This window comes from Tursiops truncatus, chromosome 10 (genome assembly GCF_011762595.2).
Source record: "Tursiops truncatus isolate mTurTru1 chromosome 10, mTurTru1.mat.Y, whole genome shotgun sequence".
NCBI lineage: Eukaryota > Metazoa > Chordata > Mammalia > Artiodactyla > Delphinidae > Tursiops > Tursiops truncatus.
The window spans coordinates 37,728,863-37,746,541 of NC_047043.1; the positions used below are offsets into that span (position 1 = coordinate 37,728,863).

General features: G+C 39.0%; 1 protein-coding gene across 4 annotated transcripts in view; it reads left to right on the forward strand.

The window, feature by feature from the left end:
- SRPK1 (SRSF protein kinase 1) overlaps positions 1 to 17,679 on the forward strand; it is an 81,538-nt gene that overhangs the window by 52,018 nt on the left and 11,841 nt on the right. For all 4 annotated transcript variants that reach the window (XM_019949658.3, XM_073810815.1, XM_019949657.2 and 1 more), the window contains 7 exons: positions 4,093 to 4,199; positions 5,177 to 5,342; positions 6,688 to 6,713; positions 7,141 to 7,354; positions 7,743 to 8,162; positions 8,916 to 9,016; positions 16,200 to 16,307. In XM_019949658.3, coding sequence (XP_019805217.1) covers positions 4,093 to 4,199; positions 5,177 to 5,342; positions 6,688 to 6,713; positions 7,141 to 7,354; positions 7,743 to 8,162; positions 8,916 to 9,016; positions 16,200 to 16,307 — 1,142 coding nt within the window. The remainder of the gene's footprint in view (positions 1 to 4,092; positions 4,200 to 5,176; positions 5,343 to 6,687; positions 6,714 to 7,140; positions 7,355 to 7,742; positions 8,163 to 8,915; positions 9,017 to 16,199; positions 16,308 to 17,679) is intronic.

Sequence of the window (17,679 nt, forward strand, 5' to 3'; positions counted from 1 at the left end):
TGTAAGATAATGGTCCAGTTTCATTCTTTTGCATGTAGCTGTTCAGGTTTCCCCCCATGATTTATTATTATTTTTATTTACATCTTTATTGGAGTATAATTGCTTTACAATGGTGTGTTAGTTTCTGCTTTATAACAAAGTGAATCAGTTATACATATACATATGTTCCCATATCTCTTCCCTCTTGCGTCTCCATCCCTCCCACCCTCCCTATCCCACCCCTCTAGGTGGTCACAAAGCACCGAGCTGATCTCCCTGTGCTATGCGGCTGCTTCCCACTAGCTATCTATTTTACGTTTGGTAGTGTATATATGTCCATGCCACTCTCTCGCTTTGTCACAGCTTACCCTTCCCCCTCCCTATGTACTCAAGTCCATTGTCTAGTAGGTCTGTGTCTTTATTCCTGTTTTACCCCTAGGTTCTTCATGACATTTTTTTTTTCTTAAATTCCATATATATGTGTTAGCATACGGTATTTGTCTTTCTCTTTCTGACTTACTTCACTCTGTATGACAGACTCTAGGTCCATCCACCTCACTACAAATAACTCAAATTCGTTTCTTTTTATGGCTGAGTAATATTCCATTGTATATATGTGCCACATCTTCTTTATCCATTCATCCGATGATGGACACTTAGGTTGTTTCCATCTCCGGGCTATTGTAAATAGAGCTGCAATGAACATTTTGGTACATGACTCTTTGAATTATGGTTTTCACAGCCCAATCCAAAAATGGGCAGAAGCCCTAAATAGATATTTCTCCAAAGAAGATATACAGACTGCCAACAAACACATGAAAGAATGCTCAACATCATTAATCATTAGAGAAATGCAAATCAAAACTACAGTGAGATATCATCTCACACCAGTCAGAATGCGTCATCAAAAAATCTAGAAACAATAAATGCTGGAGAGGGTGTGGAGAAAAGGGAACACTCTTGCACTGCTGGTGGGAATGTGAATTGGTACAGCCACTATGGAGAACAGTATGGAGGTTCCTTAAAAAACTACAAATAGAACTACCATATGACCCAGCAATCCCACTACTGGGCATATACCCTGAGAAAACCATAATTCAAAAAGAGTCATGTACCCCCATGATTTATTGAAATTACTGTCCCCATTGTAAGTTCTTGGCTCCTTTGTTATAAATTAATTGACCATATATGTGTGGATTTATTTCTGGCCTATGACTATAACTGAATTTTTCTAGTCCTTTTGATGAGAGCAGATACTGTTGGAGCTCTGTGAGAATGCTGGGCACTATTCCCTCTAATCCTTTCAGATGATTTTTTTCCCCTCTAGTAGTTTCCTCATATACCTATGCTGATTACTACTCTACTGAATACTTGAGGGGGATCCCTTTTTAGCTCTCCAGGGTACCCTTTCTCTGCAGCTCCCTCCTCGCTAGTATTGTTCTGTGAACCATAGCTGCTGCCTTGATCTCCCAGGACTCTCAGCTCCGTCTGTTTAACTCAAGGGGTTTGCTTGGAGAGTCTCAAGACAGTAAGAAGACAGTGATCTCTCAGGGAGATCTTCTTTGTCCAGGGTCTTTAAATCTGTTGTTTTATGTATTTTGTCTGATTTTGTTGTTGTCGCTTAAAGCAAGAGGGTTAAGCCAGTCCCTGTTACTCCGTCTTGACTGCAGCAGAAGTTCCTAGATGTATGTTTAACTCTAAGAAATTACCAACCAGTTTTCCAAAGTAGTTGTACCATTTTATACTTCTGTTAGCATAATATGGGAGTTCTAATTGCTCCATATGCTCATCTACATTTGGTCATGTTAGTCTTTTTATTTTAGTTATTCTGTTGAGTTTGAAATAGTATCATCCTGTAATTTTGATTTGTATTTTCTGAGGTAGTCATGTCCCGTTTTTAATATTCTTTAATTAAGAACGGTTCCTGGGCTTCCCTGGTGGCGCAGTCGTTGAGAGTCCGCCTGCTGATGCAGGGGACATGGGTTCGTGCCCCGGTCTGGGAAGATCCCATATGCCGTGGAGCAGCTAGGCCCGTGAGCCGTGGCCGCTGAACCTGCCCGTCTGGAGCCTGTGCTCCGCAACGGGAGAGGCCACAACAGTGAGAGGCCCGCATACCGCAAAAAAAAAAAAAAAAACGGTTCCTTTCATGGCATTCACTCACCCCCCACCCACCCCCACCCCCCACCGGCCAGAGAATCCAGGCCAGTTGTATTGTTCCTTAATTTGGATTTGTCTGATTATTTCCTCATGATTGAGTTCATTAATCATTTTTGTCAAGTATACTACATGGATGATGTTTTATTTTTCTCAGTGTATCACATCAGAGGGCACATAATGTGAATTTGTGCTTATCATTGGTGATGATATGTTTGATTACATGGTTAAGGCAGTGTCTGCTCGATTTCCCTGTTTAAAAGTATCTTTTTCCTTTTATAATTAATAAGCAACCTATGGGGTGATAGTGTGACACTGTGAGAATTCTTTTTCCCCTAGCAATCTTCACTTAGTAGTTTTAGTATTCATTGGTTCTTATCTGAATCAGTTCAGTTATTACTATAATGATGATAAAATGGTAATTTTTTATTTCTGTCATACTTTATATATTTATTAGTTGACTTTTTCTCTGAAGAAGACATTTTCCTCCCCCGAACACACACTTACTTTAGTATCCCATTTGGATTCATTCTGTTTTTAATTTATAAGCTAATTCATAACTTCACTCTTTAAAATGTCAACTTTGGCCAGTGGCTTCTTTTTTAAAAAAATAGATTTATTTTATTTATTTATTGGTTGCGTTGGGTCTTCGTTGCTGTGCACAGGCTTTCTCTAGTTGCGGCAAGCGGGGGCTACTCTTCGTTGAGGTGCGGTGGCTTCTCTTGTTGTGGAGCACGGGCTCTAGGAGCACAGGCTTAGTAGTTGTGGTGCACGGGCCCAGATGCTCTGTGGCATGTGGGATCTTTCCGGACCAGGGCTCGAACCCATGTCCCCTGCATTGGCAGGCGGATTCTTAACCAGCCAGTGGCTTCTTCAAGCTGGTTGCTGTTTCCTCCTGATGTGTTCCCTTACTGTTGGCACAGCAAGGTATTCCAGGTTTTCCCTGGATTTGGCCATTTCTTTAAGGAGTACAGGTTTTCCTTTAGCGGAGAATCTTATTTAAAACAAAAGTCTGGGGCTTCCCTGGTGGCGCAGTGGTTGAGAGTCCGCCTGCCGATGCAGGGGACACGGGTTCGTGCCCCGGTCCGGGAAGATCCCACATGCCGCAGAGCGGCTGGGCCCGTGAGCCATGGCCGCTGAGCCTGCGCGTCTGGAACCTGTGCTCCGCAACAGGAGAGGCCACAGCAGTGAGAGGCCTGCGTACCGCAAAACAAAAACAAAAACAAAAAAACAAAAGTCTGAGCACTAGATCATTATTACATATGTATGTCTTGACTTTCCAATTTATGTAGAAGCTTCTAGAGGTCGAAAATACCAACATCTTCAGACTAAAATCCCTGCAGTGCCCTAGCCCTGGCACTACCATGCCCAAAGGGTATTCCTGTTATGAGGCGTGATTAGGGTGTTCATACATAAGAGAACACATGGTGGCAGTAGAATCAGGATTAGTGTTGTAAAGTAAAGAGCATAAAGCAAGTCAGTTTCCTATTTTTTTTAAACGTTGACATTTACATTTTTTATCTCGTTTTGGTACATTGTCTTCTTTCGCTAAAGCCAAATTTATTTTTCCTTGCTTTGATACTATGAGAGTAGGCGTTGTTACCCTGGACGTTAGTTTCGACATCAGGGAAGAGACTAATCAACACCGTAAGCCTAGTGCTTTCACTAACTTTATGTATATGTTTCACTTTTATTTTTATCACTGAGTGTTTTAATGTGCATAGTTTTATTAATAAACCAGCACCCCAGAGTTTTCATATTTTGGGTATTTTCTGTGACTAAAGCATTAATTAACCTTTAGAATGTCAGAATATTGACAGCTACATTTTCTTTTTTAGTCAAGCTCTATAATTCTTTATACTGAAAGAATACAATAATAATTTCATTGAGGTGGAACACAGCTTGTCTTGCCCCCTTTCTTCTCTTCTGTCACCCTTTTCCTCCTTAACAAACTCCTAGATATCTGCATGGTGTTTGAAGTTTTGGGGCATCATCTGCTCAAGTGGATCATCAAGTCCAATTATCAAGGGCTTCCTTTGCCTTGTGTCAAAAAAATTATTCAGCAAGTATGTATCTTAATATTTTCTATGTGGTGGGTTTTTTTTAAGGTTATACTCCATTTATAGTTATTATAAAATATTGGCTTATATTCCTTGTGTTGTGCAGTATATCCTTGTAGCTTATTTATTTTATACATAATAGTTTGTATGTGGTAATTTTTTTAGATTCTTAAAGTGTCAGGAGTTTCCTATTTCCAATAGAATTTTTATTTTTAAAGCTAGGTTTTTTTAATTGCTGAAATTATTTATTCAGCCCCTATTTATTGTGTTTATTCTGTTTTTAAATGTTTTAGTGTAATCATTTTCCCCCAGGTTCATCTTCTGTAATAATTATTAGATGGGGAGCTGAGTGTAATGCCTGATTTTAGAAATTTGGAGCCCTTATCTAGAAGTTCTGGTTGCAAAAATTGATTATATATTAATAGAAAATTGTCAGATTATTACCGTCTCTTTATATAACATTATTCATGAGCATTTTCTCATATTCTAAACAGCTTTCAATATATAGTGAAGAAGTTTGTCATCAGGAAAGTGGTAATACTTCAGAGGGCAAACAGTTTGTTTAGATAATGTGTTTTGTTGGACAGAGCTCCAAACTGGAAAGCAAGAGACCTCAGTTCTTCATCAACAAGGAAATTTGAATTTAAAGATACCTAAATCTCTTTCATGACCTACATTTCAGTAGTTAAAGGACAATGTCAACTGTTTATTCTTCGTCTCTGTAATGTATCAATAAGTATCTCCAAATAGAATTAGCTTTGTAAAACTTGGAAGAACTTTTTATTGTAAATAAACTCTTGCCTTTGTTCATAGTTTACAATTAATCTTTCTGGGGAAGTTTGTTGTGCTTTAAAAAAAATGCTTTCTTTGTAGAAAACTACCATATCATTTTTATTTTTTCAAAATGTTGCATTGTGATTTTTTCCTTCTCCAGAAAGACTTGTATTTTGTGTTTGCAAGTCTACTGCTCTATTCCCATTCAGGTGTTACAGGGTCTGGATTATTTACACACCAAGTGCCGTATCATCCACACTGACATTAAACCAGAAAACATCTTGTTGTCAGTGAATGAACAGTACATCCGGAGGCTGGCTGCAGAAGCAACAGAATGGCAGCGATCTGGAGCTCCTCCACCTTCTGGATCTGCAGGTATATTTTCTTTGAGGACTTCACTTTCATTAGAAGTTAAGAGAAGTTCTTGTTTTTATTCTATTACCTGACAGTTAAGTAAAAGTAAAGCACCACTAATTCATTTAACAGTAAGATACAATAAGTACTTACATAAGAAGTAGTTCCAGCCTTCAAAGGACTTTTTATACTCAGTATTATTCCCATAGGAGAAGAAGACTGTGCCTTTTAGGTCCAGATATGTTGTGTATTGTAAAAGCTGATTCATGTTGTTGTTAAAATGTTTTCTCTTGTGATTTGATGGTCTTTTTTGATGTTCATACATGCTCACCTATGTGAATCAGTGATCCCTGTGCAGGGGCAAGATAACATTGCTAGTAAGAGCTTGGATTTAAGCACTGGAGTGGACATACCTATTTTGACTCCTTGCTTCATTCATTTAATGACCTTGGGCACATGACTTGACTTCTTTTTTCTCATGCAGGAGTTACTCGGATTAAATTTCATGTTAAAGCAGTTAGTAGTATGCCACACAGTATTATGCGTTAAATAAATGGTGGCTACTATGATTATGATGATTTTTTTCCATTTGTGGTACAGATTTTAATTTTCGTAGTTTAATTATATTTGAGGAACTCTCTTGATCCTCAAGTTGAAATATCAATTATCCAGAGACTTCCTTTGAAAAAGAAGACCTACAAAGGGGGCAAGGGGCAGTTGTTCAATGGGAATAGTTTCATTTTTGCACAATGAAAAAGTTCTAGAAATGTTACACTGTGTGAAATTAACACTACTGAACTGTATGCTTAAGGATGGTTAAGAGGGAAATTGTATATTACAAGTTTCTTACCACAATTTAAAAAAAAAATTTTTTTTTTTTTTTAAGGAAGACTGAAGATTCTACCTCCCACCTAAGCTAAACTAATATCCATAACATGCTATGTAATAAATTACTGTAGCTTTTGATGCCACTCTCCTTTTAAAACTGACAAGTGTCACAGGGAAGAATTAGTCCTGGGTGGGGATGAGAGGGTTGTTGCCTATCCTTTTCTGTTTTAAGCAGTACATGGGAATGAGTTTTTAGCAGCATTAATGATGTAAATCAGAAAGGAGGACTTGGTTCTTTGCATATATTGATGCTATCTGGAGAAGAATTTATTAAAATTTATTTTAAGTTTGTTGACTTTTGTATGCATTGTTTGTTCTTTTAAAAAAAATAATGTTGCTTCTACCAAAATTGCTTAAAAACAGTAGTTCTCTCTACAATATAAACTGTACAAGAAAGACTTTTCATTCTGGTAGGGTGTCTTAGTTTATATTGCCTGCTGAATGCAAGGATTCTTACTTGGTTTTCTTTTCTTTTCAGTCAGTACTGCACCCCAGCCTAAACCAGTAAGTATAAGGTGTTTCTATATTTAATTCTGATCTATGGGCAATGGGCAGGGATTCTTCTGTTATGGATCACAGTTTATTTAGAGTTTGGAAACCAGAAAAAAAATATATTCCTGCACTTCTATAATTTTCTCCAATAAATTCCTGTGCATCTTCAGCAAGTTTGTACTGGTGAGGTTTCCATAAATTTGAGCATGAGAGTGGACCAGCCCCACAGACTGTTCAGAGGACCAAGATTTGTTGTTAATTTTGTTTTAATTTGGTTTCTTGAGAGTATCTGCATTTTTTAAATTAATGAAAAGCTTAAGTGCTATGTTAGGACAAGAGTGGAATTTAACTAGGAAGTAATTAAAATTAACAGTTATCTCCAACTGGGGATAATGGATTAGCCACCTGAAGGCTTTATCTGTTTGTAATCTCCGCCCAGGCTGACAAAATGTCAAAGAATAAGAAGAAGAAATTGAAGAAGAAGCAGAAGCGCCAGGCAGAATTACTAGAGAAGCGAATGCAGGAAATTGAGGAAATGGAGAAAGAGTCGGGCCCTGGACAAAAAAGACCAAACAAGCAAGAAGAATCAGAGAGTCCTGTTGAAAGACCCTTGAAAGAGAACCCACCTAATAAAATGACCCAAGAAAAACTTGGTATAAATAGAGCATCACAAAAATTACTTTATAGCAAACTTTAACATTAATTTATCATTGTTTTATAATATAGTGGTTTCATGCATATACAACATCTCTGGGGGTGTCGTTATACAGTAAGAATACAGAATTTGTCATAAATGTTAGGTAGGTAATATTCAAATGTAATTTCTAACTTTTCTCAGGATATGCAACGTAGACCTCATTTAGCAATTGGGTAAGAATAAGAAGATCTTTGTCCTTTCATAAATAGATTTTAGATGTGCAGTCATGTTTTTATGTCACCCTGTATAAGTTCTAGAAAACGTTTTAATCTTGTGGAGAGATTTTTTTTGTGTTCTTTCACGCATATGCATACACGTACATCCTTTTTGTCTTTGTTCCTTAGAAGAGTCAAGTACCATTCACCAGGATCAGACACTTACGGAACATGGTGTAGAGGGTGGTGCAGCAGAAATAAATTGCAATGGAGTAATTGAAGTCGTTAATTATACTGAGAACAATAATAAAGAAACATTGAGGCTTAAAGAGGATCTACATAATGCTAATGGCTGTGATGTCCAAAATTTGAAGCAGGAACCTAGTTTTCTAAGTTCCCAAAATGGAGACAGCAGCACATCTCAAGAAACAGACTCCTGTACACCTGTAACCTCTGAGGTGTCAGATACCATGATGTGCCAGTCTTCATCAAATGTAGACCGGTCATTCAGTGCACAGGACATTAGCCAACTTCAAGAAAGCATTCGAGCAGAGATACCCTGTGAAGATGAGCAAGAGCAAGAACATAATGGACCACTAGACAACAAAGGTACTTCCCTAGGACTCCTTCCCTGCATAACATGTTCATGAATTTCTAATAAGTCAGACAGACAAAGACAAATAATGTATGTTATCACTTATCTGTGGAACCTAAAAAATAAAACAGATGAATTCAGCAAAACAGAAACAGACTCACAGATATAGAGAATGATAGGTGGTTACCAGTGTGGAGAGGGAGGAAGGGAAAGGAGGAGGGGTGGGAGTAGGGGATTGAGAGGAACAAGCTACCATATATAATAAAATAGATAGGCTACAGGGATATATTGTACAGCACAGGGAAATATAGCATTACTTTTTGGTGACTTTAAATGGATTATAATCTATAAAAATTCTGAGTTGCTGTGTTTTATACCTGAAACTAATATGTTGTAAATCAGCTATACAATTTTTTTAAATTCACCACATAGAAAAAAATTTTTCATGAATTTCTAAACTAAAAGTACCATTGTTGTTATAAATATAGCTTTACAGCAGGTGTCCAAGTCACCTTCAGTGTGTAAATGTGTAGCTCAGTTTGATTTTTATTGGCTAAACAGTGAGCGTACAGCATTTTACTTGTTGCTGTGAAGGCAGAGGTTTTAATTCTGGGAAGTCAGGGTGTTGCTTTACTTGGTTTATTTTAGAAAATTTATTGTAGGTTGCCAGTTGGGGACCTGGGTGAATTACTTCGTAGAGTTTCATTAACCTTTGGTTATTTCTGTGTTCATTGAACAGTCTTATTGATGATACCTGTTGTCTATAGGAAAATCCACTGCTGGAAATTTTCTTGTTAATCCCCTTGAGCCAAAAAATGCAGAAAAGCTCCAAGTGAAGATTGCTGATCTTGGAAATGCCTGTTGGGTGGTAAGTGAAACTTGTCTCAGTCTTTTGAAGTGACTGGGGATAGATGAGAACTTGGACTTAGTTGTGCTAAAAGAAGAAAACATCTGCAGTTCTATACCCAAATTGCCAGTTAACATTTTAGTGAACTTTTTTTTACTTTTTCTTTTAACCATTTACACGAGTAGAGAGAATGGTATGATCCTGCCCCTATTCCAGGTACCTGTCACCCAGATTCAGTAATGTCAACTCCTGGCCGGTTTTGTTTTATCTATATCCTCATTGACTTTCATACTCTCAATACCCACGTTCATACTTTCCCCTATTTTTAAAATCAGCATCTAACTTATTAATTGTAACCTTTTAATTCATTTAATATATTTCGAACACTTTTGTCAACCAGAAATTTACATCAAATTCAGTTGGTTATGTGATATTTGCCAGTATACTATAACCTTTACATACTCTTGACAGTTCTTTGTGATGAACATCTTTGCTCATGAGTCTTTTGAAGTTGACCTTAGGATGTCCTAGACATGAAATTACTAAGTCAGAAGTTGGGTACCTTTTTTAAAGGAGGTTTTTGACATATAGTGTCATATTAATACTGTTGTTTACCTAGTTAAGAATGCTTTTTGTGGTTTTTTTGTTTGTTTGTTTGTTTTGCGGTACGCGGGCCTCTCACTGTTGTGGCCTCTCCCGTTGTGAAGCACAGGCTCCGGACGTGCAGGCTCAGCGGCCATGGCTCACGGGCCCAGCCGCTCCGCAGCATGTGGGATCCTCCCGGACCGGGGCACAAACCCGTGTCCCCTGCATCGGCAGGCAGACTCTCAACCACTGCACCACCAGGGAAGCCCTTTTGTGTTATTTTTAATGAATATCTTTAAAAAATCTACAATAGAATGATTTGCACATAAATGATACTATTCAAAGAGCTGTATGCTTTGTAAACAGGGATATTGGAGACAGTTTGAGGCAAAATCCACTTTAATAGGTCTTAGGCTTACTTTTGTACTTCAAATTCCCTATTCCACATGACATCCTATATCTAGTGGTTCATAACCTAGAAGGATCTCACTTTCAATATCGATTCTAGAATATTGTGATAACTTTGTGGAAAAACTGAAGTCAGTGCTTAGCACTGACTGATAGAAATGTAGAAAAGCTTTTCAAGGAATTAGAATTATTTCACCACGCCACCAGACAGTCCAGGCCACCATATATTTCCACCTGGGTGAGTTACATTAGCCTCCTCACTTCTCTCTTCTGTTGTCCTTCCCTCTTACTGACTGTTCTCAACATAGCTCTCAGAGTGATCCTTTTAAATGCAAGTCACGTCAGATATTCTTAAAACCTTGTGGTGGCTTCCTTCAGAATGAGTGCCAAAGTCCTTACCATGGCCCACACACCACCAAGCAAAAAACACTTATTATTTCTTCTGCCTGGAATTCTCTTCCCAAGATAATGTGTATAATTCACTCCTTCATTTTCTTCAAGTTCCTATTGAGATGTCATCTTACCCAGGGAGATCTTCCCCTGAACACCTAACATACAGTAATTAGCAAACCACCACTCTTTACACCCATTTTCTTTTTCTTCCTCTCCTCCCTCAATTCTTTTTTCTCCACAACACTTAACCCAATCTGATACTAGATATTTGTTTGTTTAATATCCCTCTCGCTATAATGTATGTCCCATCACAGCAGAGATTTTTTTCATTCACTGCTGTATCTATGGTACTTAGATCAGTGCCTGATATATAGGAGGTGCTCATTAAATATTCAAGTAAAACAATTACAGAGGAAAATATTGCCTCTGTAACAAATATCACATGGTATAAACTTCAAACGTTTGTCAGTTTTCTGCTCACATCATGTTTCAACCTCCTTTGCCTTTGTGTTTGGAACACCTTCCTTCATGCCTGCGTATGCATTTGGCATACTCTGCTTTATTTGGGTGCAGTCTTTCCTGTCATTTTTACTACAACAGAATTAATCTCTCTCTCTTCAACTATTATATACATTTTTTAATGGGTCTCTGTGCTAAAATGACTTTACATTCTTCTCATCCATTTATTCATTCAGCAAATATATTGGTACATATTCTGACCTGGGTACTAGGACAGTGGTGAACTGGACATGGGTGCCTTGTCCTGCTGGATCTTGGTCTAATCTCACATCTTGTTGGTCTCTTAAGCACAGCAGCATGTGGTATTTGGTAATGGAATTTTACATGATTTTCAAAGAGTTTGATTTTTTCAAATATTATACTTTTGCTCATCAGTTATGCACATGCATATATAGTTTAGGGACACTTACATAGATTTTGATTCAAAAGTCTGTCCCCCCTCCCTTTGCCAATTTGTCACTCCCCACATGAGGGTATTTACCTTCGCATTGCTAATAAATAAATTGGGTATATTGCTTCCAATTCTTTTTTTTCAGTTTTAGGTATTTCTGCCTTTTCGAAAGTAGGACTTATCTACCACTACAACTATCCCCTATCTTGTCAATTTAATATGACTTGGCTAAATGACTCCATGTTTACATTATTAGGACTCTAACGCTGTCTTCAGCTGAACTAAGCATATATTGTGGTATGATTCCTTTTCCCTTTCTGCCTAACACTGTGTTTCATTTGCTTAGTTGTCTTTGTATTACTTATCACTTAATTCCACCCCACACTTTGATCCAGTGCTATGATTACACTTTAATACACATGGATACCTTGGGTATTGTTTCAACTTTTTCTTCCTAAAGAGCTCTATCCTGGAACCTGTGCTCTGCTAATTTGTGTTCATCTCTTGGGTTGCCCTGTAGCTTGCTGCATCACTGACACTTGGGATTTCCTTTCATAAATGTCCTGGAGATTATTTTTATATCCCGTTTCCTGTCTCTCTGATCTTCTTTCTTGGTTTACTCCATCATGGTTTTTGTTTGTTTGTTGTTTGTTTGCTTGTTTTAATATCTTTATTGGAATATAATTGCTTTACAATGGTGTATTAGTTTCTGCTTTATATCAAAGTGAATCAGCTATACCTATACATATATCCCCATATCTCCTCCCTCTTGCATCTCCTACCCTCCCTATTTTGTTTGTTTGTTTGAAGTATATACAACTTCTAGTAGCTTCCTCAGAAAGGGTGTGTGTGATTGAGGGAGTGGGCATGCTTGTATGTCTAATAATGTCTTTATTCTGTTTTTACACTCAGTTGGCTGCATGTAAAATTCTAGGTTGAAAATCATTTTCCCTCAGAATGTTTGTCATTGCTCCATTGTTTTCTAGTTTCCTGTCTTATTGCTGCTAAAAGACCAAAGTCATTCTGATTCTTGGACCTTTGTATGAAGCCTTTTCCCCTGTGAAAGTCTGCAGGATCATTTCACAGCGATGTGCCTCATGAGGTCTGTTTTCATCGATTAGCTAAGGGACCCAGTGTGCACTTTCAGTATTGAAACTCTGGTTCTTTGGTTTTGATTCTTTCTTGATTTTTTTTCTCTTTTTTAATTCTCTAGCTCTGAAATCTCATTATTCAAATGTTAGATTTATGCAGGTTCTCTCATTTTCTTTCTCTCCTATTTTCTAGATTTTTCTTTTTGCTTATTTTCTGGGAGATTTCTCAGCTTGTTCTTTTAAGCCTTATTTTTTCTTATTTCTCCTATTATATCCTTACTTTCCAAGAGTTCTTTGGTTCCCTGATTATCTCTGAGAGGATATTGATTATTTTTTCATTTTTGACATTTTCTTCTTCTTTTTTTTTTTAAATATTCATTTTATCAACCTGTAATTCACAAGTGTCTGATTTTTTTTTTTTTGTCTGAATTGGGTCTTCGTTGCTGCATGCAGGCTTTGTCTAGTTGCGGTGAACAGGGGCTACTCTTTGTTGTGGTGCGGTGGCTTCTCTTGTTGCAGAGCACAGGCTCTAGGCGTGTGGGCTTCAGTAGTTGAGGCACGTAGGCTCAGTAGTTGTGGCTCATGGGCTCTAGAGCACAGGCTCAGTAGTTGTGGCGCACAGGCTTAGTTGCTCCACGGCATGTGGGATATTCCCAGACCAGGGATTGAACCCATGTCGCCTGCATCGGCAAGTGGATACTTAACCACTGCGCCATCAGGGAAGTCCTCTACTTCTTTACATAGTGTCTCTTGCCTTCTTTGTTCAGGATCATTAAACAAAAAACTGACCATATGAGTGGAGTGCCAGAAAGCTGTTTGGAAGCTTTGTGCCTGGGTGGTTCTTGTTGACTGTCATTCACTATAAAATGATTTGTCTGAGCTATTTCATTTTCATCCTCAGATGTCAGGGTCTTGGATTGGTCATACTTCCTGCAGAAAACTTGCAGTCTTCCTCAGATCTCTTACCTGGGGAGTGAATGCCTGGCTGCTAGTGTTTTGGAAACTGAGTTAAGCAAGAAAACTGGGGTTCAACATGCAATTTACATGTAGTCACTTAATTTCCCTGTTTTCAGGATAGTACTCTCCCCTCAACCATGCCGAGCATCCTCCAGAAACTGTCTTACCCACTCCAGAGAAACCCTCTAAGTGTCTGTCAGGCCAGGGAAAGGCTGTTATACTGCATCATGCCCTGTGTTCTGGAGCTCTCTTTCTTTAAAAGATATTCTAAAGCAGATTTCTGGAGTACCCTCCCCGCTACTTCCAGAGATACCTGATACCACCGAATCCTGAGCCTTGGGAGGACTACTGTGGAATACCTCACACTGCTTCTCCGCTTTCACCAGTGGCTTATTATTCAGCTTTCCTGGATCCATTAAGACACTTGCCAGTGATCTCTCTGCTTTCCAGCTTCTAAATAGTATTGCTCTGACTCCTTTGTCTTCTCTTTGTCAGTTTATGCTTTAAAAATTAACGCTGGGGGGCTTCCCTGGTGGCGCAGTGGTTGGGAGTCCGTCTGCCGATGCAGGGGACACGGGTTCGTGCCCCGGTCTGGGAGGATCCCGCGTGCCGCGGAGCGGCTGGGACCGTGGGCCGTGGCTGCTGGGCCTGTGTGTCCGGAGCCTGTGCTCCGCGGTGGGAGAGGCCACAGCGGTGAGAGGCCCGCGTACTGCAAAAAAAAAAAAAAAAGAAAAGAAAAAAATAACGCTGGGGCTTCCCTGGTGGCGCAGTGGTTGAGAGTTCGCCTGCCGATGCAGGGGACACGGGTTCGTGCCCTGGTCCGGGAAGATCCCACATGCCGCGGAGCGGCTGGGCCCGTGAGCCATGGCCGCTGAGCCTGCGCGTCCGGAGCCTGTGCTCTGCAACGGGAGAGGCCACAACAGTGAGAGGTCCGCGTACCGCAAAAAAAAAAAAAAAAAAATTAACACTGGATTCGCTACAAAAGTGGAGTTTCAGGAGTGAGTGGATGTGTATGTTTCCAATCCACCTTCTTTACTTTTGCTGATTCTTGACCTCATTTACAGTGTATTTGTAAGGCAGTAGTGAGGCATGATGAGTAAAGACAACTCCCTTGAACAGCATGTTCATTTTTCTAACTGTATCACCTGCAGTACATTTCCATTTCAAACTCAGTATCTGAACCCATTGTTTTCCTGTAAAACCACTTCCCTCTCTAAGTCTCTCCATCCGTGTTTTTGTCGACAGCCTCTACCACAGAGTTCTTTTTGACTCTTCCTCCTTGTCTCCCACTTGAATTGAATTTTTAAATTGTGCTCATTCTTTCTGTGAATGTCCTTGGTTTTAACTCTTCCTTCCCTATTTCCACAGCCATTGTTCAGATGTTCATTACTAAGCCTAGATCTGGCCACAAACCAGAAGATTACTGGAATGGTGTTCTCAGAGGTCCTATCAGTCTTCTTACAGTACACTGTCCTGTTTACTAACGTGCAGTGGTGTTCTCTTGTCTGCCAAATGAAATTGAAACTCTTCAACCTAGCAGTTAGCTATGTTTGGCTTTAGCAAATGTCTTTCTGTGCCTTTATTTATGATGTTCCCTCCACCTGAAGTACTTTTTGCTCTTTTGCAAACTTAGTCCAGTACCCTGTGGAGCTCTGGTCAATGCTGGTTTTTCTACCTGAAGGTTTCTCTGCCTAATTTCTCCTGTTCACAAATGCTGTTCCTTGTTTTTTTGTTTGTTTGTTTTTTAATATTTTAATAGGATTAGAAAATCATCTTTCACACTACATGTTTTAATATTTTCTGAATTTTGTTTCCTGTGTATGACTCATTTGAAGCTTCTTTTTTCTGTATTATTTTTTATTACGGAAAATTTCAAACCTATACAAAAGTAAAGAGTGGAATAATCTCCCCTGCTGTTATACTAGTGTCACCCAGCAATTATCAACTCATTGCCTGTTTTTCACCTATATCCCCACCCTGACACCCACTCGAGATCATTTTGAAGTATATCCCAGGCATCTTATTTTCATTTGTAAATATGGCTTTCTAAAAAATGATTCTTTTAGGTAACCATGACACCATTGTTAACACCTAAAAAGGTTGACAGTTAACTAATATCAAATATTCAGTCAGTTTTGCCAGTTATCTCATAAACATTCCTCTAATTTTGTTGGTTTAGAACAAGATCCAAATAAAATCCATGAATGCCAGACTGGGTACTGTGTCTCTTAAGTTGCTTTTATAAAGAGGTTTTCCCTTTCTTTCCCATACATGTGTTAAAGAAACGTTTTGCTGATTGCATCCCCATGGTGCTTAACATGGTCTCTGTTTCCCCAAGATTCGTATTTGATATTTTTGGAGGAGTAAGGGAGGCAAAAGAGAATGAGAGCAAGAAGTCTTTATATAGGTGGTGTTTATAAGGTTCTTAAAACTTGAAACTTACATCTTTTATTTTCCTATAATGAGCACACAGCAAGAAGAGTTTGAACTGAACCTAAATTTGTATCATTTATTTGTTGAAATACAAGTTATTAATTTTAGACAAATGAACAACTTAATTTTTGTTTGGGGTAATAGTTTTCCATTTCTTAAAAAGCGATTGTTATTCCCTAACCTGTGTATCTATATTAAGTTCAGACTCATGTTTAGAGAAATAATTTGGAGTAGACAGCATATAAAGAAAAGTGCTGTTTGGAGCTAATAACGTCTAAATGATACTTAAGAAATTAGCCACATGGGAATTTTGGTTTGGGGAAAGCTTCGGTGAACTTATTTTAATCTCCATCATTAAGCAGTCATGACTTGTTACTTCTTAGAATAAAGGAATTTTTAAATACTGTTTCTTTCTTCATTTACTCAGCACAAACATTTCACTGAAGATATTCAGACAAGGCAGTATCGCTCCTTGGAAGTTCTGATAGGATCTGGCTATAATACCCCTGCTGATATTTGGAGCACAGCGTGCATGGTAATGTTTTTCCCATTGACTTTAACTTGTTACGTGGTAATTTGCTAATTTCAGTAGACCAGTGGATTAACAAACAAAAGGATTTTTTTTCTGACTCATCACTGGCACTCTGAATCCTGTGTCTGGAGAGGTCTGAATTTAAAAGCTTAGTTACAAACATCTGACATTCCGTTCGGTTCCTGCCAAATTCCTGTTAGGTGAAGGAACCAAATGTTTTCTACTACAGATTGGGGTTGCGGGGCGGCTAAAAACAACTGCTCAGACACGGTGCTGCTTTTGATGAGGAGAAGTTACTCTTACCCTTGCCCTCAGCTCTGATCTATTTTCAGATTAGGGAAAACCCTGGAAACTGCTTCATTCTGTACAGTTTAGCAGTCACTCAGCCGTCTTTGCACCTCACAGGATATGAAGCTCAGTCATCCATGGATTCATAAGTTGCTGCTTTGACCTTGTCAGGCAACTACTCAAGTAGTCAGACTTAGTTGATATTAAATGACTTCCCACAGATAGCCTCATGTTGGAACATATTATATTGTTTCCTGAAGTGGAGTGTACTCTTCAATTTGTAATTGTGGATTTACTTTTTTCTCTTCCACTCATTTTAAGTACTGGCAGGAACCATGTCTATAATGTATAGCTAAGTGTCTGGTGCAGGGCCTGGGACATTTTGAGGGGGTGCAATGCACTGCTAATGCTAACTTCCTGGAGTTGTCACAGACTTCACAGATTAAAGGCATAGTTTTCCACAAGACTACCCTCACTTCAGACACCAGCTGCAAGCTCTGGGGTCCACAGGCCACCTGCACCTCCTGACCATCTGGCTACAAATTGGGAGTTTCCATTGTCCTTTCAGATTCAGTAGTTTGCTAGAATGACTCACACAACTCAGGGAAGTTCTAAAACATTTCAGTTTTGATATAAAGGTTACAAATCAGGACCAGCCAAATGAAGACATGCATACAGTGAGGTCTGAGAGTGGACCAAAGGTTAAGCTTCTGTGTTCTTAGGACACATCAGTTTCCTGGTACGTCAGTGTGTATCACCAACCAGGGAAGTTCACCCAAGCTTTAGGTGCCCAAAATTTTTACTGAGATTTCGTTACTTGGGCATGATTCATTGAATCATTGGTCATGTGGTTGAACTCAGTCTCCAGCCCCCTTCCCTTCCTGAGAGGTTGGGAGGTCAGTTTTGACAACACTCAGCCCAAAACCTCAACCCTCTAATTGCACAGTTGGTCTTGTCCAACTTGGTGGCATATCCAACCCCCCTCTTGAAACTGTGTCTAGGGGCCCACTATGAGTCACCTCATCAGTATAAACTTAAGTGTGGTCCGAAGGGGCCCACCATGAATAACAAAAGGCGCGTTTATCAC